The following is a 26,551-nucleotide window of genomic DNA, read 5'->3' as shown; positions in this document are numbered from 1 at the left end:
ATGTGCTGATTTCAAGAGGTCTCATTGCCCATGTATGAATCATCCCCACGGCCTTTTGGTCCTGATGAAAACCAAAGCGTTGGCCCACTTCCTACCAAAATATTTCCCTTTACCTAAATAGAAAGACATGGGAAAGAGTGCCCATATTTTTTCCCCGGGGCCGATACATACTTGCTTACGTTTAACTCTGAGAACTTTAAATAAGGCACAAGAATAGTGACTGGACTCGGTCACTTTTTGCCCAGGACTTGGCAGAGACATATAACCCACAGCTCTGCTGGGGACTTAGGAACCTGCTTGTGTTCAAGAAAACAGTAAGGAAAATCTAAAGAAAACAAGCGGATCCCTTTTAGGGACACCCCAAAGCCAGAAAACCCGAGCTGATCACGGCCAGCCCCAGGGAGGAGCGCTGCGCGGTCAGCTTGCCTCTTCCAGTTTGGAGACATGCATCTGTACAAACCTGCCTGTGCGGACATCCCCAGCCCCAAGCTGGGGCTGCCTAAATCCAGTGAATCTGCTCTCAAATGCAGACGACATCTAACAGTGACCAAGACTCAGCCCCAAGCAATCTGCTGGCCTGTTCGGCCCAGTGGAGCTGCAGAACGGAAATATCTGGAGAAGTTTTTACGTGTCCATGGAATTTCGCTACAGGAAACCACCAAGGCGCAGACAGGCATGGTGTACAGGTACTGTCCATTGCGATATTACCCAATTAGGGAATGGCACTGAAGTCAAAGGTCATTGCTATTAAAGAAATAAGATTTGAAATAGCAAAACAAACAATATAGAGAAAAGAAAAATAAAAGTAGGAGCCCTCTTCTTGGCATGCCTTATTTTTTGAGTTTTCACTTATCCTCTTTGCTCACAGAGATAGTTGAGCTCACCTGTGGAAGGTCAACCACGTTCTGCTAGTAGAATATGGTTGGCTGAGCAAGTGGGTGACTTAGCAGGTCAAAATGATGAATAGGGACTCCGTTCTTCCTCAGGCAATTTATAAGTTGAGCAGAATTGTTTTTTACAGTAGCCTGAGCTTAAAATCTGTTATTTTCTTCTAACCTTGAATCATGTGGTGTGTGCCAATGGCTAATAAACTAGTTTGAGTTCTTCTTGAAATGACAGCACTTTTTATCAATGTAGCCCAAGAAAAATTACTGGTTGTGTGCTAGAATCCCAATACCATTATTTATTCTATGAAAGATTAATGAAAGGAAGATGTATTTTTCCTGGTATGGGGTTGGATGAACAGTCTTTGTAAATTGCACTGAGATGCAAAATACCATTCTTTTTCAGAGCAATTAATGTCTAAATATTCTGTAAGCTATGCTGTGTTTAGCTAAGTCACCCAGCAGCAAGGGCTTCCTTGACTGATGTCCAGGGCTTTATTTATTCTTATTTATTTATTTTTGTGGGTGAGGGAAGTACCAGGGATTAAACCCAGAAGTGCTTAACCACTGAGCCACGTCCCCAGCCCTTTCTATATTTTATTTTGAGATAGGCTCTCACTAAGTTGCTTAGGGCTACTCAAAAATTGCTGAGGCTGGCTTTGAACTCGCGATCCTCCTGCCTTAGCCTCCCGAGTCACTGGTGTGTGCTACTGTGCCCAGCCAACACCCAGGGATTTAAACATCCTGGCAGTTGAGTTAAAGCCATTGAGAAGGACAGGGTCCTGGAATCAGAAAAAAGCAGTTAGTATTTGTAAAGAATGGCCACCCTAGCTAAAGTCAAACCTTCTGTTTCTCAGAGTGAGATTATTTCTGGTGTACAAAATGTCCCCAGTGACTTAAGCTTCTCCTAATCTTAAAGTCTATTTCAGTACAGTAGCTACTGCTCTAATTTGATGGCTAATTTTATTAATAAAGCAATTTGCAATGATATGGCTCCTCTCTGGAGAGCAAAGTGTTTTACATAGACTCTTTATGTAACAAATGGCTTGCGCAGAAGAGGAGTGAACTCCCGAGTTCACAGGGAGTGAAGGACAGCCATCCCATCATGCCTCAGAGGGAAGCCTAGGAGAGTCTCGCCACCTCTCCAGGGACTCAGGCTTGGCGGGATGCAGGGGGCTGCCCTCCTCTCCCTCTGTCATGGCCCTCCGTGGTCCTAGTGATGGTATAGTGTGACTGGAGATTCGGAGAGGGAGAGGATGGGCTGTTCCTTTAAGAACCAATCTTTCTCCATGTCTTCGTCACTGGAGGGAGTGTTAGCATGAGCTCCACGTGAACCTGCAGGGGCACATACTCCCTTCAGGAATCCTGGTTCTTATATTGCTGCCATATCTTGTGCTGTGTTCAGACATAAATGTCCTCCAGGACAGTGCTTTCTGAAGGATTATGAAGCAGAGGACTATGTCTTAAAATAAGAGAAAGCAAAGTAGCCTCTGTAGAAGGTGAGGCCTGGGGTCCACCTGCCCGAGGGGGCGGTCAGCCTTCAACCTGCTCCCTAGACCACTGTGCCCAGCACTCCCCATCAGTTGGAGAGCACAGGTCTAGGAAAATTCTTCCTGATGCCTGGGGAGGCCAGGCCTGCTCACGGAGGCTCCTGGATGAGCAGACCTATGTATTCTACTCTATTCTGATTTTACCCCCAGGAAAAAGGGATTAAGCTATGTTACAAGACCTCTTGGCTTTTCGGTGTCCTTAATATTTAAAGGATATTATTTCACCTGCTGTGGAAAGAGAATCACTTTGGAGTTAAGCAGACCAGAGTTCAAGTTCCAGCCCTGCCAGTTTTAGGACCGTCACATTGCTCCAGACGTGACTCATAAATGTCCAAACACAATGGGTGCTCGCTAAGCGCAGGTTCTCTCCATTTACTCGGTAGTGTCTGTATAAGCATGGGGGGAGATGAAGGCCCTTACCTGAAACATACATTGATAAAAGAAAAAAAAAAAGAAAAGAAAAGAAATGCCCAGAAAAAAAAGAATGTAGTCACCTTAGTCCACACCGAATGGGTTTCCAAGCTGAGCTTTAGGATTCAGGGTCTGGAGGAGCCAGGGAACCGCTTCTCTTCCTAATTTGGTCAAATGCCATTGCAGCCTTCAGCCTGTACCAGCTGCTGGGGCCTCGATCATCTGTGAGAGCATTATGTTGTGTTTCCATGGAGACTTGGTTTATTTCTATCTAAGGTTGACCAGAAAAGGGAACAGATCAGCAAATGTGCAAACACACGTGTCGATCGGAAAGAAACCGGGGGAAACAAGTCTGAGAACACTGTAAAGTAGCTCCTTTTGCTGGCTCAGCCTTCTCAGCAAAAATAGGAGTTTTAAAATTTGTTTTATTAGTGACTATAAACTATAGGTTAGTCATCCACGAGGGTCTGTCAGTCACTGCTAAGAGGCTCTTACATGGCATTGAACTCCAAGCCAGACCATAACGAACACCTGAGTTAAGGTTGACTATACTGAGGGGTAGTTTTACCAATGCACAAAAAATATCTAGACTGAGCGAGGATGCAGCAAAAACTTAACTTGGCAGCAATTCTATGGTGTCGTGTTGGCAGGAGAAATGCAGAATGAAGTCTGATCCAGGGATCTGCCAACTTTACCTGTAAATCGCTGGATGGTGAAAATTTCAGGCTCGAGGGCCACACCCAGCTGCGTCAGAGCTGCTGACCCTCCTGCTGTAGCAGGGGGAGGCAGCCATTGACCACAGGTGAATGGGTGGATATTGCTGTGTTCTCATGTGACACTCATATTGAACACCATGCAATTCTCCCATATCACAGGCCTTCCCCACCCACCCAAACCACTGATAAACTAAAAAGCTTTCTTTGGGCCATCCAAAAATGGACGGCAGGCAGGATTTAGCTGGTGGGTCATTGGCTGACTCCTGGTCTATGACAAAACCTTTGGTTGTGCATGATATTTGAGTTTAATCTTAAACCTCTTGGTTTCTAGAGGCATTTAAGGGGCATGGATGCGTGTAATTCAGAAAGACGAAATTTAATATAAAGATGAAGAAAAAAAATGGGAACATCAAGGACAAAAATCAGGCTGCAGACTGGGAGCGGAGTGCACTATGGACAGGCCAGTGTAGCTACAGAAGGTGGGGCTGCCCTTTCCAGCACCAATTGGAAGGGTCCCGGGGTGGCACATGTCACCCATGTCACCAATCCTTGAGGTAGAGGGAGCCAAGTGCTGAGCAGTGATTCACTCTTCCTGATGGGCAGATCTACCTGGGGTTCCCCTTCTGTGGGTAGAAGACAGCTTCCCCCACGCCAGCACAGCCAGAGGTCCCTGGGACCCTGCCCTGTGGAGCCCTCTGGAGGCATCACGCCAGATAGCGTCACCAAGGCCAACGTGTGAACAGCGCAAGAAGGAGGCAGGCTTGAAACTGGGAATGATTCGTGCCTAAAACCCCCCTGAGAATGAGTCACATTCCTCTATTGTTATTACTATTATTAGTTATTATTTTTTTGACAAGGATGGGGACTGTCTGGGTTCATGAAATGAAACAACTGAAAATAAAACAGAGAGCTGTGTCACTTGCCAACCAAGGACAAGTCTTTCTAGAGTCTTGAGCTGAAGGTGGGGCAAAGCCCATACATGAAGCAAAGGACAGGGGGAGGAATTATCCACAGGGGACAGGCCTCAGCCATAATCTGCTTGCTCTTGACTCTCTGGGGTCTCCTTTCCAACGAATGATAGAGTTGGGCCTTGAACCCCTGTCCTGTGGGTCCAGTGCGTGCAGTGTCCACATTCCATGCTTATCTCTGGCTCCCAGCCCCTTGCCCCCTGTGACCCCCTGGCCCCCACATTCACACCCATGCATGCATACACTCCAGTGACCCTGCAGACCCCGGGCACATGCGCCGTTCTGTTCTACTGTCCAGGCTCTCTCTTGTTCCTCGCCTCTGCAGCTGGCTTTGGTACAGCTCCTGCGCACACAAACCTCCCTACCCCTGCCCCTGCCCCTGCCGCTTCCTGAACCACTGAGTCTCTGCTCTGCATTTCTCCCCTTGCCTAGGCTCTTCCCACCTGTCCCCCTTGCCCGGAGAATCTAGCATGGCCCAGTCTCTGCAGCAGGCAGAGTTGCAGGTGGTTCTTGGTGGGTCTTACCGTCAACATTGCACTGTCTGGCTAGGAGGATGAGGGTTAGAGCTCACAACCTTGGTAACCCTGCCCTGCTTTTGCATTGAACTACTCAGGCCTGTGTGCTGCTAAAGTGAGGTGCATCCTGTCAGAAGTTATGGAGCAGAAAGACACCCAAAGTAACCTCTGTAACAGAGCCCCTTGGAAATTAAAAGCCCTAAAATGCACACCCCCACCATTTTCTATTTTCTCCATCTCAATGGAAGCTGAGAAACTGCTCTCAAAGCTCAGGTGGTGCCAGCCAGGGCTGAGGACAGGAATTGTGACATGTCCTGGCAGCACAGCCTGGTTAAATCTACATCTCCTGGCTTTCATTCTGTGAATTGTAACCACTTCTTTAGGACTATTGGAGATTGGCTGTATTCCTCTAGTTTGGGCCAAACTGAATTAAATTTATTTTTCTTTTTATATCATTTGCTTATTTTTTATGTGGGTGAGGGACCAAATCCAGCCAGGCAGGATTCAGGAAGTTTCCCTGGCTCTGCTGCCAGTAGCACGTTACCCACCACCAGTGCTGCAGTCCCTAATTTCTCCTATATTATACAACCTTGCTGAGTCTCAGCTTCCTTGGCTGTACAGAGGGCCTCATTCAACTAGCATCACAGTGGTGTAAGAGTGACACGTCACCGTGTGCAGTTGCTGAGCTTATGCCTGCAGGGTGAGAGCCCAGGTGCCCTGCTCCAGCCTCCTTTTCACTCAGTCCTGGGAATCTGTCCCTAAACCATCTTTAGAGCTGGAAAGGAAAAGTGTGTGATCTACCTAAAAAGAGGAACGGAAAATAAAAATATCCCCAAATCAAATCTTGCATACTTCTGAGTACATCATTGCCCTTCTGTCATCTCCTTGGACAAATTCCTCCATTCTCTCATTGGGACCCACTGAGAATGTGTTATTTTTCTTTCTTTTCACCTCCCACATGGGCTCCTATTTCATGAGAACATCCTCATGGAAGGTTGGGCTAAATTGCTGTCTAGATGGTGTGATATGGAGACACCTTTCACCAACCTCTGTATTTCCAATGACTCCAGTGTGTCTAGAATAGAAATATTTGCAATTAAAAGGGCTGAAACTCCCACCCTGCAGCCCCTCTCCTAGTGGCTTGCCCTGGCTGAGCACCTCCTGAGCAGAGATGGCAGAGCTCAGGGGCTTCTGTGACAATGGAAGTGAGCCTGCAGAGGGCAATGGCACTGGCTCAGCTCCTGGACAGCCAATGAGTCAGGATGCAGGCCAGGCCTGACCTCAGACCCCAGCATGCAGGAAGGACTTCCAGACTGGACCAGGAAGGCTTGGGACTGGCTACACACAGCAGGAGAGAAGAGGTGGAGAAGACGAGAAGGAACTGGAGAGGACCAGCCAAGAGCTTTGCTCAGAGATGAGGGGCAGCATGTTGGAAAGAGATAGTTTTCATTGATCTTGAAGTGAGAGTTCTGAAGATAAGTGGGACTGCTGTTCTCTCTGCACACCTCTCCCAAGGCGTGTCCTAGACAGGACATGATGTCTCATGGGCTCTTTGCTTCTTCTTTCTTGGGTCCTCCGTTAGCTTGTCTATCTATAACATGAGGATAGCAAGCCTTTCTTCTCTGATGATGCCATTCGTGCTGAGGCGCTCATCATTAGCAGCTGGAAGGTGTCATCCGTCCTGCTTTTCACAGCAGTGCAGGTGATGGAGTGGCGGAGTTGAGTGGCACTCCTGTTCCTAACCATCCCGGCAGCCTCCTCTCCTGGCACCTGTTCACGGTGCCCTCCTGGCCTGCTCTTTTCCTAGACTGCTCCACACAAGCAGACCTGCTCCAGAAGGAGCCACGGCCATGACTGCGGAGACCAGTAGCCTAGAAACAATGCGCCCTGTGCAGGAGGTGGCATTCAAAAATGCCCACACGACTTATTTTAGGCTGGCCTAATTTGGCCAGTCACGGGGCCTGTGCTTGTTTTCTCTGAGCCCTCAGGCTATGTCTCTCCCACATCTATATTCCTGGGAGAATGTAGATGAGCTGAGATGGACCGGGTCTGGACCAGGTCAAGACTGGGTGGCTGCCTGAAACCTGGACAGGCTGAGGTGGAGGGCCTGGAAGGTGGGCCAAGGGCCTGTCTATAGCAGCAACTGTGGGTGCTTCCTGTCAAATGGAGCAGAAGTTCTAAAGCAGATATGTTTTGACAGGGTCAGTTTAGATAGAAAATGCTTTCGGATTTTAGCACGAATGCTGCTTGAACCTTTATTTATGGGGCAGAAATTCAATCTGCTTTGAAAATTTCCAGTTGATTTCCTGGGTAAAATTTACTTTGTTCATGTAGCATAATTAAAAGTTGGAAGTTCAGAGCCAGAGAACAACACTGAGTCACACGAACTGTGTTTTTTTTTTTTTCATAAAGAAATTGACAGCAGTTTCATCTGAAAACAATGAACAGCTGGAAACCTGCAAACACAGGCCAAACAAGTGTTTTTGATTGATTCCCGAGTTCCCCGAGGTGCTGTGCGTGCCGCTGGGGGGCGCTATTTCATAAAGAAAGGAAGCTTCCTGGGCCCTGGGCGGCAGCCAGAGGAGACTGTCCAGGCAATCCCAGACCAGAACCCGACTGAATGTCTGTAGCTCCCTGTGAAAATGGGAAATCTTCCACAGTGAGAAAGGAACAAGGAGCACAGCAGGCCTGCTCCCTGTGCTCTGAGAAGCCCTGGTCCCACAGCAGGCACGTTACCACAGCCTAGCCCAGTTGGGTGTTTCACAGAGAAAATTTCCAGATGCCCTAGCGCAGGACATGCTGAGCACACCACAGAGCTCTGATCATGGCCCGAAGGAAAAGAAAAGCAACATCGCAGGGTATCTGCTGGTGCCTTGGCCCCTTGGCAGGCACAGGCAAAGAGGGACAATCAGAGGCAGATGCCAGGAATTGGGAATTGGAAAGAGTCTGGAGTGGAGGTGTCTGCACGGCCTGGGTGAGGTCAGCTCAGACCCAGGGTGTTTCCAGAACCCTGCCCGGCTCATCTGCCTCACCTTCCTACAGCTACCTGGGTCACCTCTCCATGACTTGCCCCTTTGCCTCCCAGCCAGCGACTCTTCTGCCTGCCCATAATTAATCTCCCTAAGAATTCAGAGATGTACTTTTTACTAGAGTGTCTTCACAATGTATGCAATCTAAGGAGATAACTCTCTCTGGGTGGAGTCCAGCTAGCTGCAGAGCTGTTTTCAAACAGGTGATTTAGTTCTTAAGGCCAGTTCTTTAAAACAAAATGAAACAAACGAACAATCCTTTCTATTAGAAAATGATTTCAGACTTACAGAAAGAAGCAAGAATAATGTAGAGGAAATCTTTAACCTCTAACCTATTGACCTTTTGGCCCCATTTGGTTTTTTCCCCTTGGGCTCTCCCAAGCTCACAGCCACTTCCCTGTTTATTTTCCAAGACTTTGAGAGAAAGTGTGCCCATTACCCTTCACTGTCGCCTAAGAAGGACGTTCTTGTGTGTGTTCCCATTTCGATTACCAACTTCAGGCAGTTTGTGCTAACACCTGCGCTTGTGCTCGATTTTGTCAGCCAATGTAAGAAAACCTCTGCTTGTCCGGCTCAGCATGGGATCACGTGCTGGGTTCTGGTGTTAGGTTCTGTTAGCTCTTCTTCAATCAGAACAGCTCAGGTTTAATTTTGGTCCAGGGAGGGAGGTGATCGGAGGTGGCTAATCCTAGGCCTGCCTCCAGGGGGAGTAGTGCAGTGTCACTATCTATGAAAGTCACTGGCCTCTGCTCCCCACCTGCCAGGGTCCCATCTGGAACTTTAGCTCCACAGCTAAGGTGGCTCCCAAAGGCACACTGGCCATCTGTGTTTACCTGCTCAGCACGTCCGTGAGGAGGAGGGGTGCTGGTGTGGCATGCTGGGGTCACAGGCGCTTCGTGGAGTCCCTGTGAGCCCTGCAGGCAGATGGAGGGTGAGCAGGAACACAGACTGGATCTCTTTGGTGTCACGCAGCCCACAGGGCAGATGCCCATCAGTGAGCCAGGCCAGGGAGCCGCCCCAGGAGGCTGAGCAGCAGCCAATGGCAAAGGCAGGTTGTGAGCTGGGTCCCGTGAGCAGACTGGAGAGCTTGGATTCTGGCTGCAGGTCCCTGACAGCCCACTGTGGGAGCTTCCAGGGGAACACAGGTTCTCCACAGGTCAGAGGCAATATTTTTATAAAAAGGATTTGACCCAGTTGTGGTTGATCATTTTCCCTCTTTGATATTTCTCTGCATGGTGAAGGCAGAATGAGGTAGAGGCTGTGACTGTGTAGAGTGTGGGTGCGGAGGCTGCAGCTCAGAGTCTAAGCTCTTGCTTTAGCATTGGGAGGGTCTGTCGTAGGTCAGAGATTCACCCTCCCGTGGAATTTCACAGCGCTCTGTGACTCAGCCCAGGACGAATGTGCACACAGAGGCTACTCGTGGCTTCAGAAAAGTTACTGCTGCTTTCCCAGGTGCCCAGCGTGTCAGACCGGCACGCCTGTACCTCCTTTCCCAAGAGGCTAACCTCATTGTAGCTTCTTTGTAAGAACCATTAAATTAGCACTTTCTCCCTCTGCCCCAATTCCTCCTGTGCTCAGCACTCTTACTGCTTACTGTGTGTTTCTGTCTCTCCCACTGGAGTGCAGATTCCAGGATGGAGAGATCGCATCCATATGGCTAATTGCTACATTCTCAGAATCTGACATCTAGTGTGGAACTCAATAAATATTTGCTGAATGGGTGAATCATTAAGCAGGAATGGAACAAACAAGCCTCCACGGTTCCCTGGGAGGATGTGCTGGGTTAATTGTACAGGGAGTGGCCGCACCTGGCTCCACCTCCACAGTCTCCCTACCGCTTATTCCTAAGTTTCTTCCATTACTAAAAGCATCATGGGGAGGGATCCTTGTCTGAGACCGTGGTTTTGGGGGACCACATGTTCCCTTAGGAAATAGGTCCTGAAGTCTTTAAGATGCTTAGAAGTTGAGTTTGTGATGACTGATCTTATATGTCAACTTGACTGGGCCATGGCGGACCCAGACACTTGGTTGAACATTATTCTGGGTATGTCAACCTACCCACCTATCATCTATCTACTTACCTATGTATCTCTTTCTCTACCTGTTACTGTCTAACAACCTACACACCCACCCACCCATCTCTCTCCTGTTGCCTGTTTCTCTGGAGAACACTGACCAATGAAAATTTCTCACTATACTTTCTTCCAGAAAGTTCTATGTGGCATTTCAGTCCACAGTGGAGTCCTGGTTTACCTTAACCAGAACGAGACACTCCTGGCTTTCACCCAGTATCTTCCTTGCTTCTACTTCATGTGGTGCTTCCTCAGTGAGATTCTAGGTGAGGATGTCCTGATGTCTGGTATTCCTACAGTCAGAGCCCTGGGTTGCACGCCTGCCTACCACCAGCTCCTCTTTCCTACCTATCCTTGTCCATCAGCTCTGTTGGCTGGTCCTCTTTAAGTTTACTCTTTTTCTCACAATTTTCCATTTCCTTATTGTTATAAGAAGTGTCATCATCTCATTATCATCTCCAAAAAGATGTGGATAAGACAGGAAGGCCAACCTCCCATTGGGATTCTGGGACTCCTGGTCATTGTAGATTAAATGGTAAATACATGGAAAATTCTCTCACTAGTGGTCATGACTGTGGGTCGTGATGAGATCTTTTGATTCTTAGTGTGGGTCAGACTTTTCCATCACTGGCCCTCAGCTAAGGAATACTTTCGTTAATGCCACCTCAGATCTCTGAGTCCCACTTGGGTCTGGCCCCATTGTATGACCTCGCTGGAAAAGACCCTGCCATTCGACTCAGCAGGGGTTTTTGTGCTACTGGGACTGGCCAATGGCAATGAGAGAGTCTGCCCTTCCACTCCAGGGGTTTAGCTAAGTGCACCCTGGGTGAGGTTCAGCAGCAGTGGGTGGGGTCCAGGTGTCTTCTTTATCCCCTTCCTCACGGCCAGCTCTCTCCAAGGGGCTTCTGGTTCTCACCCACGTTCACTACCTCATGGTTTCTGGATTGCTATCTGGGTTAAATAATTCGCCTCACGACTGGTCTCATTTAAATTGGTGACACAACTCTCTTAGGACATGGAAAATCAGGTTCTTGTGGCCAAATCTACTAACGCACATTGCATAATACTTTGGTGACTTTCTTTTTATGAACTCCTTTTGTGTGACCACTAACCAGTTCCTTCTGCTTTTGGAACAATGACTATTTTTGGCTGAACTGTCTAGCTATTTCTTTCCCCCAGACACAAACGTACCCTTCCATTCATCAGCCCTGCCCCCGGGGAACCACCTGGTGTCAAGCTCTGGGGTGTGGCAGTGGACACAGGACAAGTTCTTCACTCCCTGGAGGATTTCACCCTAGTGGGGGAGGCAGACAAGAAGCAAAGTAAGCACACAGAATATGCAGCACTTAAATGGGACAACGCCTCTGCAGAGACACCAAGCACAGAGGATGAGGTGTGCACCCGAGAGCCGTTCCAATTCTATAGTAGCCAGGGAAGACCTAGCAGAGAACTGAGGCCTGGAGGAAGCGAAAAAGACCACTGTAGAGGTGTCTGGGAGGCACACTGTGGACAGAGTCCAGTCACAAGGACAGGCACTAAGGGAGCTTATGGGGCAGGAGCAGAATGAATGAAGAGCATAGCAGGGAGGGGCCTCAAGAGGCACAGGGAGGCCTGCATCTGCCGAAGGCCAAGGCCACCTCTGGTGCCAGGAGGCACTGGAAGGACTCACAGGTCTATTGCAGCAAAAAAGTGCTATTTCTGGGCTGGGGATGTGGCTCAAGCAGTAGCGCGCTCGCCTGGCATGCGTGCGGCCCGGGGTTCGATCCTCAGCACCACATACAAAGATGTTGTGTTTGCCAATAACTAAACAATAAATAACTAAACAATAAAAATTCTCTCTCTCCCTCTCTCTCTCTCTCTCTCACTCTCTCTTAAAAAAAAAAGGTGCTATTTCTCCTAGCAGCAGTGGGTGACAATACCTGTGGGGTGCTGCCTTCCAGGGAAGCTCACCTGAACATTGTGGCACCAGAGTTTTTATTGGAGTTTGGCTGTGTAGACAAGACAGCTGTGTGGCTGACCTGCAGCCCGCCAGAGGTGGAACTGACGCCCCATGGCCCGAGGATCCCTGTGACTTTACACTGAGCAGGGTCCAGCACGGCCCCAGGCCCAGGGACAGAAGGGTATCTGGATAGGGAAAGACATTCCCAGGGGTTCGACGGTGACTCAGGGGTGCAGCAGCAGATCTTTTGGGGCACAGTCGATGTTTTTACATGTGACAGGCCAGTTGTGCAGGATTTTGTAACCCATTTGAAAGCTGTCGGTTTCTAGTCTGAATGGCATGGAGACCTTTGCTTATTGCCCAAAGCCAAAGGAGCAGCATGGTGGGAACCGATTCTGCCAGATGCATCTGGATACCAAGTTGGAAAATAGGTTGGAAAGTGGAAGCAGGATTACTGGTGAGGAAGTTCCTGTGATCACCCAGGCCAAGAGGTGGCCACAGCTTGAACCAGAGCTAAGATGGTGAGAAGGAGCTGGATCCTGGGTCTGTCTTAAGAGTGACGTCCACATAGGAATGATAAAATATGGCTCCAGGGGTCTTGGCTGGTGACTTGGGGAAGTCAACTGGCTGTGAATGCAATGAGTGGCCTGCAGGAAGAGGCCCAGGGAGGAGGCTCTGCGCTCAGGGTAGTGACCTGCAAGTGCTAAGAGCCTACTAGGCAACCAAAGGGGGATGTTAAGTGGACAAGAGCTGGAGATCCATATCCCAGACAGGAAGACCTCAACCTTGGTGTCATCGGGCTGTTGAGAAGCTATTGTACCGGGGATGAGCTAAAGAGCATGGAGAGAAAAGAGAAAAAGCCCCCAGGACTTCAAGTGGGTCCCTAGCACTGGGAGGTGGGGAGGAAAAGAGGAGCCAGCAAGGGGTCTGAGGGAAGGAACGAGAGAAAGGTGGGGACATGGAGCATGGCTCCAGGAGGGACAGAAAGCAGAGGGCGAGGGTGAGCATGCTGACAGCCAGGAGGGGAGGACTGGGGCGCTGGGCTGCAGGAAGGCCAAGTGCACGTCAGCAAGAGCAGGAAGTGTATATAGTCTGTGACAGATGCGCTGGATAGGAGAAAGCAAAGACCTCATGTGGACATGGAACGTTCAGAGGCAGTTCTGCACTACCTGATGCTGAGTGCCATCCCAAGGGGCAACTCTAAATCTCCTCCCCGCTGCAAAAACGTGCAGGAAATCGAATCGGCTGAGGATCCAGATCACCCAATCTGGAACCAGAGCGGGAAGATTTTCTGGCGATGATGACGTTTAAGAAGCTGATTTATTGAAAACTATCCTCATGAAGGATCTGTGTCCTGGTGAGGGCAGGGAGACCACACCTGCCGTCCCCTCCTGACCACACTGCAACCCTCCCCTGTGGGTTCAAACTCGGAGAGTCTCCTTCCAGGGTTCAAACGAGCATTTAAATTTACTTTTTGCATTTTATTCAGCAAATCCATTTCCTTGGAGTGTGTATGTAGGTGTGTGTGTGTGTGTGTGTGTGTGTGTGTGTGTCTATGTAATGTTCCACATCTATCAAATCTCTTGTATTGACCCAAGTTTACCTTTTAAATAAAAACATATAGAGATCATGTTTAATGATCAAAATAGATATGATTAAATTTTTTAAATCATAGCATCATTCCTTAGATTTTAAGAACTTAATTTACATGTTCTCAAAAAAGAACTTCAAAACAAGATTTGCAGGTGTGTGTGTGTGTGTGTGTGTGTGTGTGTGTGTGTGTGAGACAGAGAGAGAGAGAGAGAGAAATAACTTGAGCTATCTTAGATCTGAACAAAACAAAACAAAGCCAACAACAAATAATGATATTCGAGCCCATGGCGAAGGTTGTGGATGGACTCATGCTGAAGTCTTCCATCTGTGTTACACATAACGTTGACGAGCACAGACCATCTCTATCAGAATTTTTGTTTCTTCAAGTAACAGAGAAACCAACTCAAACTGGTCTCCATTATGGAGGAGACTCAGTGGTCACCTAACTCAACAGCCCAGCATAGGGAAAACCTGGGATTCAGCACACACACAGTGTGGCAGGGCCTCGTTCTCCCTGGGCATCTCTGCACTTGCTTTCTGGGCCAGAACACCTCTTGGGCCACGGGCGGGCCTATGACAGGGCAAGCCCTCCACCCCTGCCTGCCCATGGCTGCACCCTTCCTCATTCACTTCAGGGGGATGGCAGCTCTCTCTCCTATGGCCGTCTCCCTGCAGATTCTTTCGGTTGGACTGGATTCCTGTGGCCTCTGGACCATGAGTGTCTGGGAGCTGAGAGCCACTCAGCAGAGCTGCAGCCTCTGCTCTACTGCCCTGGGATGGTGGGAGCAGGACCCTGCAGGGGAAGGGGGAGTGATCCTGCCAGGTGACCTCTATGACCCCTGCATGCTCTCGTGGTCCAGACTGGAGGGGCAGCTGTGGGACGAGCTGGATGGTGTGAATGCAGGATTGGGGAGCTGAGGGCCAGTGCCTGGAGTTGGGCGGGCACGACCTGACCATCAGAGGGCCTGCCCTGCTTTCACTCCCTGAGTTGGTTCTTTGCTCTCCTCTGGCTTTTTATGTATAAAGGGATATTTTCCTCTCTCAGTCCATATCCCAAGTGTCTACTTTGTCACATGCTAAAATAAGCAGAAATCTTATCTCATTTAACCAAAGGTAGGAAGGGAAACATCGGCTTTAAATGACGTTTAATTTAGCATGGAAAGTGATGCATATTTAATAAGGGACACATTAAAAACCCATAAAGTAGATTATTTATAAGGCTGGTCATGTCCCACTCCAATAAATACAGTTAAGCTCCAACAGCTATTTAGTCAATGAGATTATTCAAGGACCACGTTTCGTTTTTGTCTGCTTATGGCAGTATCCCTCTCACGCTCTTTGCACACCAGGAGTAAGTGTGCAAATCTTAGAATTCGAGGTGCTGGGGGTCATTTAGAATGCTCCCCCCACTGATTTTACAAATAAGTTTTCTGAGACTCCAAGAGGTTAAGCAATGTCCTGTCAGTCACCCAGATGATTTGTTAAGTTCTAGATAAGAGTTCAACTGAAGGCTTTTGACCTAGGAGTCTGTTCTGTGCATATAAATTGTTTGGATGAACAGTTACTGAGCACCAGCTATGCCCTGGGCAGGGTCACTGAACCCACAACAATGAAAGACGTGTTTCTTCTCTCTGGAAATCTTAGGAGGTGCACAGTCAGGGAGATAGCCCTGCCAACTGGACAGTAGGAGACTGGCAGGATACACGTGATGCTGTTGTTCAAAGCATACTTGTGACCTAGCAACACTAGTGAAAAAATGCTTTCTTGAAAGTCAGGGATGACTTCATACAGGTGGTAAATCATGCACAGGGTCTTGAAGAGTTCAACAAACAGTCTTAAATGGGGGGAAAATTCACATAGACGTAGGGAGCCAGGGCAATGATTAAAAGTACACATTTTGGAGACACATCTGGATGGAACCAGATTCTAAAGCTTCTGAGATGAGTGACAGACACATTTATTTATCCCTCTGAGCATTCACTTTGTGACATGAGGAAAGTAGAAATAAACTACTGTGTGAAGTTGTGCAAAAGCTTTCGTGATATGAGTCAGGAACGGGGGCTGCTCTTCTCCACATCCTCTTCCTCCTCCCTCATGCTCCCAGGCCTTCTTGGTGAGGATGGGGTTAAGAGAGGCTAAGAGGCAGGAAAGAGAGATGGCAGAGGCCTCAGCAGCTGGCCATGAGACATACTGAACCCTGAAGGCTCCTGAGCTCAGAAGCAGCAGGACAACATGCTAAAAAGGAATTTCTGGGAGAGCTGTGTATGGACAGGATAGAAAACCATTTTATTTATTATTTTATTTTATTGGTACTGGGATTGAAACGAGGGTCCCTTCACCACTGAGCCACATCCCCAGACCTTTGTATTTTTTTATCTTGAGACAGGGTCTAACTAAATTACTTAGTGTAGGGCCCTGCTAAGTTGCTGAGGCTGGCTTGGAACTCGTGATCCTCCTGTCTCAGCCTCCCAAGTCACTAAAAGTATTTTATCGTTATGGTTAAGATGTTAGGTGTCCCCCAAAGCTCATGTGTGAGACAATGCAAGAATGCTTAGAGGTGGATAATTAGGTTTTGAGAGCCTTAACCTAATCAATGGCTTCACCCTCGGATGGAGATTAACTGGGTGCTCATTGTAGGCAGGTGGGGTGTGGCTGGGGGAGGTGGGTCTCTGGGGTGTGCCTTTGGGTTTATACTTTGTCCCTGGTAAGCACAGCGCTCTCTGCTTCTGGGTGGCCATGTCCTGATCGGCTTTCCTCCTCCACGCCCTTCCGCCATGATATTCTGTCTCACCTCAGCCCAGAGCAGTGGCCATCTGTGGAACTCTGAGACCGTGAGTGCCTGATACTTCTCCTCTGCATTGCTCCTGTCACATCTTTTGCCACTTAGTGACCCAGGTGGCAAGGTTGAGGACTGCAGGATGGAGGGGAGGGGAGGGCACGGAGCAGTAACTTGCAGGGGAATCTCAGATGGCTCTGCACACCTTTGTGCCTGGTTTCCATTTCCATGAGCACAGTGACAGGGACTCTTGCATCTGCGGGCGGGCGAGGTCCCACCGTCTCCAGGAGGGCAGTGCAGCCCTGTGGCAGCACAGCGCCTAGCTTTGGTGTGTGTGGGGCCTGTTCTCATTCGCAGGAAAAGAGGCTCAAGGGCCTAGGGCTGTCCCATCTCCCTTTTCTGACATTAGAGCAGCTCCTGGAAGCTCCACACTCCCAAGGCCAAGGCCGTTACTCCTTCCTACGGTTTATTACAGACGACTCATGCTCTGCTTTCCAGCCACTGGAGGCTCCCTCGGCCTGTGACTGTCCTTCCTTGGCACTGCAGGGCCCGTTGGTGCAGGTACCACCTGGGCCTGTGGACTAGCTGTGGACCAGCTGGATGTACCCTCACCTGCACCACACCTCCCCTCCCTTCCCTGTGGCCTTGATGTGTGTGCTTCCTGCTTCACAGTGGCTTTAGTGGACTTTCATTGATGACCAAACTGAAAGCGTGATTTGTTCATACCCACCAATGCCTGTCCCCCAGCGCTAATGTTAGAAAAAGGACTCTGCTGTGACTCACGGTCTCTGGACCATTGGTGGTCAGCTCTGGGCACCGTGAGCTCCTTCTACCATAGTGGCACTTCATGCTGATTCTAGATCCTAACTAGCATTTCAACCTCGATCCTTTTTTCTTTTTGAATATAAACAGACATCTATCCATTGTGAAAATATTTTTATTCTACCTATACATGGGTTATGGAATAACCTGGGATGGTTGGTCTTTGTAAGCAGAGGGACCGGCTTCTCTTATAACATTCATTCATAAAATCCTGCCATATTAAGCAGCTTTGGATTTAATTACCTACGAGGTAGGTATGTTGGTCCAGATGAAAGCAGGTAAAGAATTATCAACAACATGCTTTAACCTTTGTGTGTAATCATGACTGTGTGCTTTATTTGCCTCTGTTAAAAACAAAACCATTCGGGTAGTTTTTTTTAACTATTTCTTGAATATGGTGTGGTTTTGCATTTCTTTTTTTTTTTTTTGGAGGGGGGTACAGGGGATTGAACTCAGGGGCACTCGACCACTGAGCCACATCCCCAGCCCTATTTTATATTTTATTTAGACACAGGATCTCACCCCATTGCTGAGGCTGACTTTGAACTCTCAATCCTCCTGCCTCAGCCGCTTGAGCTGCTGGGATTATAGGTGTGTGGCCCCGCAGTGGGCTGGGTTTGGATTTCCTTGGTTTCCATGTTGACAGCATTCTGAGGGTCCACAAAACCTCTCAGAATACCTGGAATGCTGGGTGTGGGCTGCCTGGTGTTCAGTGATGGGCACAGACCAGCTTTGAAAAAACCACTGACATGCTTGGGTCCCTTGAAATCATGCAGTATCTTTCTAAACATTGTCCAAGGCCAAATGGAATAGAAAGAGTGTTTATACTGGATCTTTTTTGGCAAGTAAGACAGAGGAAGTAGTAGCAAAGCATGATAGCTGCTATTTTTTGTGAATTATGTGAATCGGATATTTCTACCAACTGCGTCAATTATGCAACCAATCAACTAAGAAGCTTGACCTCCTGCCAAAGGCAAAACATCACCCTCCACACCACTCAGGCTAAGTAGCTCTTAAATCAAAGTCTGCCCCAGTCTGCCTCCCGGAGGTCTTGAGAGAAGAGTCGTCTATTTTCATCGAATGCTCAGCAGAATCTTCAGCAATTCAGAGTCAGTTTGGAGAGAATCATAGATGTTATCAAGGCACGGGTTCTCTTGATTAGAAGGGATATAGGGATGGGTCCATGAACGTACAGCAGATGATGACGCAAAGTGTGGCATTTGCCACCAGAGTGAGGACCTGTCAGTGACGCTCACCCTCAGGTTCAAAAAACCCCCAAACCAAAGAGGCTGACGTTGGTACTGCCTTCAAGGAGACAGCCCACTCATGAAAGAGAGCAGCTCTTCATGTCCTTCATCTGATTAGCTGCTTCAGACTTAGACCAAAGGAAGCAAAAATCCCCACGGACATTTACTTAAGAAAGAAACAAGATCAGAAAGACAAGGAAAATCATCCTGCAAGGTCAGCTCTGGGATTCACAAAACTGAGGTGCTTTGATATCAGTAGCTAATTGCAGAAGAGTTATAATTAGGTAGTTTAGATGGCTGCTTTTAATATTTAAGTGTATGTGTAGTGAATTTAATAATATTTGAAAATAGGAGTCATAACCTGCTAAATGGTAGCCACTACCCCCATGTGCCTATTAAAAATTAACATTAAAATAAAAAATTCCTTGTTGGCATTAGCTACATTTCAGGTGCTCAACAATGTCCTTATGAGGCTAGTGGCTACTGTGTTGGACAGGGCAGCTTTAGAATAGCTCCATCATCTAACAGAAGAGCCCTGCATTGAAGATCAAGTTCAAGGCAAAAATCACAGACTCAAATCCTTAAGCCTGTCTTTGCTCTCATGGAATTTTTTCAGGTTTTCAAATGAGCTATGGCATGTTTAAAAAATTTCACACAGTCCCTTTATCTTGAGCCAAGTCGGATTGTGGGGGCTCCAGTTTTCACCCAAGTTCAATCTTATGGTAGAGGTGCAGGAGTTATGAAAAGTATCCAATGGCTTCCTGGCAGCCGGCTGATTGAGTAACTTGTATGCAAAACTGTTATAGGAAAGACATCAGGATGTACCTCACCGATGAACGTTCTGATGATGTTAGTCTTTATGGCCAACTATTTTTCAAGTCATGGGGAAAGCATCATTTGTCTTGGAGATTTAATTCCCACAGTGAGCATTTTCCCGGCACCAGCCAAATAGATGGCGAGGAGAGGAGATGGAAGAGCTTTGTCACTATTCCTGTTGGTCCATTTCCAGCCATAACTTTTTGCTGGGTGTAGATATTTAGATGAAGAAGCACTTTTATTCCAACCTTCATCTTGCTAATTCATTACCTTTTGCAGCAATGGCAAACTCTGCTCAGAATCATAATTCAAGGCCAAATGTTGTGTGGATGCCACGTGCAAAGACTCATCCAGTGTGCTGCAGCCTTGATAGCTCCAGGTGATTCATTGCTTGCTGGCCGGCTCCCCTGCGGTGGCACTGGATGTAGATGCATTCTAATACAGTGTGGGCGCTGGGCGTGGAGCCTGAAGCCGCTTGCATGTCATCCTCAGCTCTGATTCTCAACCCACTGGCTGTGAGAGAGCTGCCTTTTGGAATTGGTTCCGTGAACATGGTGAATCAACACTGGAGGGATGAAGACCCACTTCCTCCATGCCCCTGCCCGTTGGCAGTTTGCCAACCCTGCAGCTTGGATGTGCCTAGACAAGAGGCAGGAAAAGCAAGACAAGAGGAAAGCTGACTTCTCAAAATGTATCCACAGTGAACACCCTCTCCAACCTTCATGCATGCTGGGAATGGGCAGGAATGGCTCCCATCTAGAGGAGCCAGCGCTTGGGAAGAACGTCACATCCACCAGCATCCCACCTGGTCTGTTCTTCCCCACACCTCTGCTTTTAATCAACTGTGCACAGGACCCTCTCCCACTGGGCTTGAAGGTGCCTGGCAGAGGCCCTGTTCTTATTCATTTGCCTTGGCAGGCAGCGCCATGCTTGGTGTGTGAGCTGCTTACCAGCCAAAAGAAGGGCGACTGTCGCAGATCTGTACAGGAGTTCCTGATGTTGTTCAGAGGGACCAGCATTATGCTGAGCTTCTCTCATTTGGGTGATTTCTGCTGCCAAACTGAAGGAGATGTTCAGCGTGGTGTGGGTCACATAGCACCTATGAAGGCATTAGATCTGTAATTCGGGTCTCTTCTTTACAGATTCTCTTCCACTAAAACTTTCTTTTTATTCCCTTGCCTTATTATTTGAAGACTTTCTGTCTCTCTTCACTGCTAGTCCAACATAAGAGAAAATGAATTTTACCTGTGTTCTGAGTGGATCATGGGTGCTTCAATAGGAAGAATTGCAAAGCTGTTCCCCCATTTACACTTCTGTCCCTGGGGATGATGAGAAGATGGTCCTGATAGGGAGTCCCACCGTAGACTGCAGACTCTGCTGCTCATTAGAGGACAAATGCCATGCGTGGCAGGTGGTCAGTGGCAGATGCAGGTCAGAGACCTGCCCTGAAGGGTTTTCTCTGTGCTTGGCCTGGAGGAAGGAGCAGGAGAGGAGGGAGACAGAGCTTAGGTGAGCAAACAAGAGCCTGAAGAAGGGAGCAAATTCCCAATCAGCAGGACACAGGGCACATGCTACAGGCACTGCCTCGACCCTCTCCCAGAATGACATGAGGCCATGACCATACCAGGACTCCTTTTCTCCTCCTTTTGCCTTTCCTCTTCTGAGCAGACGAGGTTTTGCTATCTTCTGTGTTTTTATTTAGATTGTGGTTCTGTCCTTTTTATTCTGAGCTCTCCCAGTAGCCCACAGGCCCCTGGACTACAGAGCAGGCCCTGGAGGGCGTGCAGGGGATTCTCAGGTTGTGCTCATGTATTTGACAGCCCTTATATTGCTGGAGCTGAGCTGGGTTTTCCAACAGAAAACCTTTCTCTGAAGATGACATAAAGTCCCAGAGATGTTTTATGCTACAACAATGCCAAGAATAAAAGTATCATTTTCAAAGATGCTTATTTTGAAGAAAAATACATTGACTTGTATAAGATCTGGTATCTTAAAAACAAAGAAAAAAGTTTCAATAACTTTTTTTGTGTATTTTTTTTAAGTTGTAGATGGACACAATATCTTATTTATTTATTTTATGTGGAGCTGAGGATCAAACCCAGTGCATCACACGTGCGAGGCGGGCGCTCTACCACTGAGCTATATAGCCTAGCCCTTGAAAACTTTTTAACCAAAAGAAAAATGAAGTGAGTGGAGGTTGGGATTGGATGATCAGGTTCTCCTGGTGTAAGTAATGTGGTGAGAGATGCCCCCTAGATCCAGGAACCCTGCTCTAGATCTAGTCAAATTATTTGGGGTATGACCTCATAGGGTCTCATTTTTTATATTTACTAAATGACCTCCAAGTTTTCTTCTGTATTTGGAAGTCTAGGGGAGGTGCAAACCACATGCTCTCAGAGTGACGTGAACATTCATCAATTGAAGTCTTTCCCAATTGTAAGATGTGACATAAACTGTACTGTCAGGAGAAAGAACACTGCCTGTCATCACAATTTTAAAATACAGGGTACAAGACTGTCTTAAACATTTTAAAGCTTGTGAGAAGCTTTTCAGTTTAAAGGTACTATATATATATATGTATATATATATATATATATATACATATATATATATATTACCTTTAAAATGTTAGTTAGAAAATATAAAAAATTCTATGTATTAGAATATCTAACATGTAGCCATTTTTTATCTAAATATTCTTCAAGAGGCTCGTCATATCCGTATGATGTCTCCTCATTCACTTATGCATTCAACAGGTAAGTTTCCGTGTGTCGCCTCCCGCCTATCAGGCCACAGAGCACACAAAGGTCAGGATGTGCTGGATGAGGGAGGTTGGGGTGAGCCCCCCTTTCACAGTATCAGACAAGCACACAGAGCTAGCGATGCCAAGGAAAAGCAGCTTCAGGAAACAGCACAATGTCCTTTCTCAGGGGCGGCAGAATGACCAAATACCTCATCTCTATTGCCCACATTGGCTGCATGGACATTTGTACCGAGAAATGGAAGGCAGAAAAGCACAGAGTCTCAGGTCAGTTTCTTGGTCATCCAGGGACCCAGGTTACTCCTTCCACATTTCCATGAATCTCTGGTTGAAAAATGTGCGGTGGTGCATTCCTGTAATCCCAGTAGCTGGGAATGCTGAGGCAGGAGGATCGAGAGTTTAAAGCCAGCCTCAGCAACTTAGTGAGGCCCTAAGCAACTTAGTGAGATCCTGACTCTAAATAAAATAGAAAAAGGACTGGTGATGTGGATCAATGGCAAAGCACCCCTGGGTTCAATCCCTGGTAAAGAAAAAGAAAGAAAGAAAGACAGAAAGAAAGAAAGAAAGAAAGAAAGACAGACAGAAAGAAAGAAAGAAAGAAAGAAAAAGAAAGAAAAAGAAAGAAAGAAAGAAAGAAAGAAAGAGAAAGAAAGAAGCACTCTTTCATGACTCCAGTAAAGACCTGGCATCTCTTATCCAGGAGAAATGAGGCCAAGGACATGTGTTCTACAAAATATTTTAATACTATATCATATGAACTAACTTCATATGATTTATCAGTATGCTACACTGTTAAATTGACTTGAACACACTTAGGAAGTCTTCATGTTGCCCATTTGTATCTAATAGAACTCCAAGACATAAATAAACCCCTAAAAGCAGCATTTTGTGAGCAATGGTATTTCCCTGGTGAGTCATCCCGCAGAGCCAGAATCTTGAGTGCAGCAGACAGGGGACATACGGGCTCATTTAGCACCAGTCTCTTCCTCTACCAGGCTATTATGCTGGGGACCACGGGAAGATGGCAAAAAAAAAAAATTAATAGAAATGCTGGCACTCACTCTGTCTAACAGAAACCATATGTAATGACTGTAGCCATCTTGGGCCTGACTGCACTCAGTAATGAGGCTCCGTCTTGGAGAAGGAGCTGGCAAGACTCTCCGCCAGAGCAGGATGGAAAAACTGCTGCTGTTCTTGCTCTGTTCCTGCCTCCTGGGATGCTAGGACATCTCTACTGGGTCTTCTCCTTCAGCCTCTGATCCGGGTTGATTTTGTTCAGGGTTCTAATCACTTGCACTTTCAGAGGCCTCTTCCTCTGAAAGTGCAAGTGATTAGAACCCTGGGCTCAGGGATCCATCCTGAGGGCACCTTCTTTCCTGGGGCTCCACTTTGTTTCTCCTGTTTCTGGGCACACTGTGTTTTCAGATCAGACTGGGTGAAGTTGGAATGATGGGTGCTGCCCTCCTGGGTGAGCTGGCCACAGTCATGGCTGCCGGGACGCTTCCCAAGCCACAGTTCAAAGGCCACCTGAGGCTCTCTGCTCCGAGTCTGTGTGTCTTCATCAAGTTATGTAGTACCTAATTTATGAGTCACATGAGGATAAAAAATTATAGTTGACTAAACACATCTAGGGCCATTTATATCATGTCTTAGGATCAGATCATAGTCAGAGATCACATGCATGTGCGTGTGGTCTCTGACTACACACATACACACGTGTGCACACACACAGAAATCAGTTCTCACTTATTATTTTGACCTATGACACCCTTCAGGATCAGCTATTGTAAGAGTGAGAGTGTTTTTTATTGGTTTCTCTGTCTATAAATGTCACTGAATCATAGCTTCTCAGAAGACTTCTAATCTATTCAACTACAGTTTTATAAACACAAATTTCTCCCCAGTGGTCCCTTGGCCATGGAGAAATTAGCTCTGACTATAAAACAGAGTGCTTGCAAGACGTTCCTTGAGGGAAATTGGGATAGCAAGAAGGAAAGAGATTCATACTTCTCATTTAGTGGCCACACTTATTTTAAGAAATCTTATATCATTAGAACCCATAAAGAGTAAGAATGTGTCTTCCCTGAAGACAGCCTTTCACATTTGCATAATTTTTCTGCTTTAATAAACCAACCACAAGAAAGAGATCAGTGTTTCTTTCCAAGACCCTGCATTTGCCCTGCACCTCCCAGGGAGCTAAAATGCTAGAGTGTGCAGTCTTCAAGTACATAACCAAGTACTCTCTGGACAGTTTATTTGGAAATCACTGACAAAGATGGTCCAACCTAAATGGTCAATTCCATTTTGTGAATGTCCCTTACAAACCACAGAGGCGTTCTACATTCATTCCCCCTGACCAGGACTTTCCTGGGAGCAGAGGGAATTTTGGAATGTGTGTTAGGTGAGAAGATTTCACAATAAGATGCCTTATCATAAACACTTTCCAAATGAGTTCACTCTGAACACGGTAAACTGGATTTGTATTTCTTGACAATATTCTCAGGACATAAATTTTTAAAAATATACAGGATTTAAAGAAATCTTGAGAAAGATCCCTGAAGTAGGAACCAGATGAGCATTTGATGCACAGTAGATTTGCACATAAACCTGGAAAATTTCTGGGCATCTGGATACATCAGAAGCTGTCATTAAACCAAAAGCTGTGAGCAAACACTCTGATTCCCTTTGGCGGCATGTGACAGAGGGACAGTTTGTAAGTATTCTCCTGATATGTGATTCCAATGGCATATTTAAAATGGAATGAAGGTGATGACATGAATGGTCACATATGTTTAGGCCAGTAGCCAGTAGCCAGTAGCCAGTGGTGAGTGAAGGAAGGCAGGGGTCTGACTAGGTACGCTGAGGCAGTGACTGTGATGTCATGGAGGACATAAGAACCTGAGGCCAAAGGACCGAGCAGGAGCTGGAGAGACCTTAGGATGACACTAGAGGCTGAGCCTGGGTCTACCTGCCACAGAGGGAGCTATGGCACCCAGTGCCTTGTAGCACTATGCTTCCAACCACCCATGTGGCCTTGCACAACTTTCACGCCTCCGACTTGAAGGTCCTTGCTGTTGTAGGTCGTTCTTTCAGAAGCCCCGTGGGTGTTCTATTATAGGTGGGCTTTGAGTATTTGGTCTCTAGAGGAAGGGCTCCAGACCTCCCCAGAGGGCCTGGCGACTGTCAAGCAAAGGCTCTTTCTCTGGAGGGAAAGACCTGGATGTCAGAAGCCTCAACCCTGCTGTCAACTTCAGGACCCTGGTCACAGGTCCTGCCACAAGGTTTCTGTCCTGCAGCAATTGCAGCAGCACTTTTCCTTCAGCACATCCGCTGTGTCTAGAGAAGCTCAGCCCTGAATGCCCTGTGGAGGCTGCAGAGCTTGACCAAGATGGCGGGTGAGTTGGCCAACGTGTCTCAGAGGACAGAGCAAGGCAGAGGCAATAGGAAAGCACAAAAGAAAAGAGCAAGCCATGTCTGCTGGAGGTGGAGCACCTTCTGGTTTTAACCAATTAACTAAAATGTGACACACAACAGAAATTGGTGGTGGGTTATTTGGGTAATGAAACCCATCATTATGCAGTGGTCAGTAGGCAAGCAAATGGCATAGTACAGCTGGGTTTTACTTCCAGCTCTGTCATCAACCATCTGTGAGACTTAGCAAGGTTCTTCACCTTTTAGGGACTCAGTTTCCCCATTGTTAAATGAAAACATTCACTCTAAATTTTTTTCCAACATCAGCACAAACTGTGATACTTGACTTTATGTATCATATGACGGGACCATAGGTGCCATGGTAGTTGTGAACCTTATTTTTTGGTGCGTTTCGAGGGTGTTTCTGACGAGGTTGCATTTGATGTAGCAGATGGCACTTTTTCATGGGGTAGCCAGCATCTGGCCAGCTGAGGGCCTGAATGAGGACACAGACCAGAAGGGAGAGCTCACTCCCCAAAGAACTTGGTCTTTTACCCTCAGACCAGGACATATCCCATGGGCTCTCCTGGTTCCCAGGCCACCAGCTCTCCCTGGTTCCCTCTGTAGATGACAGACGATGGACATTAGCCTCCATTGTCACATGAACTTGCTACTTGCAACACATCTCTCTATATAAATCTCCTATTGGTTCTGTTCGTCTGGAGAACTCCAGTACATTATGCATTTGGGAACAAAGATATTGCTTAAGTCTAGCTTTCTTTTCTCCAATTTTGCTGAATGTAGGAACTAAATACTTGGCATTTACGCTCTTCGTTCCCTTCAAGAAATAATTGATTTTTAGTGGTTTGTTCCCCGGGTAGGATTAGAAACATTATGTAGCTGGTGGTGACTGTGTGCAGGGCTTATGAGGAGGAGCTGCTTATTGCAAAGGTTTCTCGATGGGATTTCAGCAGGAGGAGCTCTTTAGCTGTGGGAGCAGCCATCTGAAAAGGAGCTAGTTAGCAGGATCTATGGGACTCA

At 47.3% G+C, this 26,551-nt stretch overlaps 1 protein-coding gene across 2 annotated transcripts in view; it reads left to right on the top strand.

Moving 5' to 3' along the window:
* The first annotated feature begins 429 nt into the window (after positions 1–429).
* The window catches only part of Kcnab1 (potassium voltage-gated channel subfamily A regulatory beta subunit 1), a 293,246-nt gene continuing 267,124 nt past the window's right edge, over positions 430–26,551 (top strand). For both annotated transcript variants that reach the window (XM_078043522.1, XM_078043521.1), the window contains exon 1: positions 430–686. In XM_078043522.1, coding sequence (XP_077899648.1) covers positions 445–686 — 242 coding nt within the window. In that variant the 5' untranslated portion in view covers positions 430–444. The remainder of the gene's footprint in view (positions 687–26,551) is intronic.

Source organism: Ictidomys tridecemlineatus, chromosome 3, assembly GCF_052094955.1.
Source record: "Ictidomys tridecemlineatus isolate mIctTri1 chromosome 3, mIctTri1.hap1, whole genome shotgun sequence".
Taxonomy (NCBI): Eukaryota; Metazoa; Chordata; class Mammalia; order Rodentia; family Sciuridae; genus Ictidomys; species Ictidomys tridecemlineatus.
Note: the sequence above shows the minus strand (reverse complement) of the source record. Positions and strands in the feature narration are given on the sequence as shown.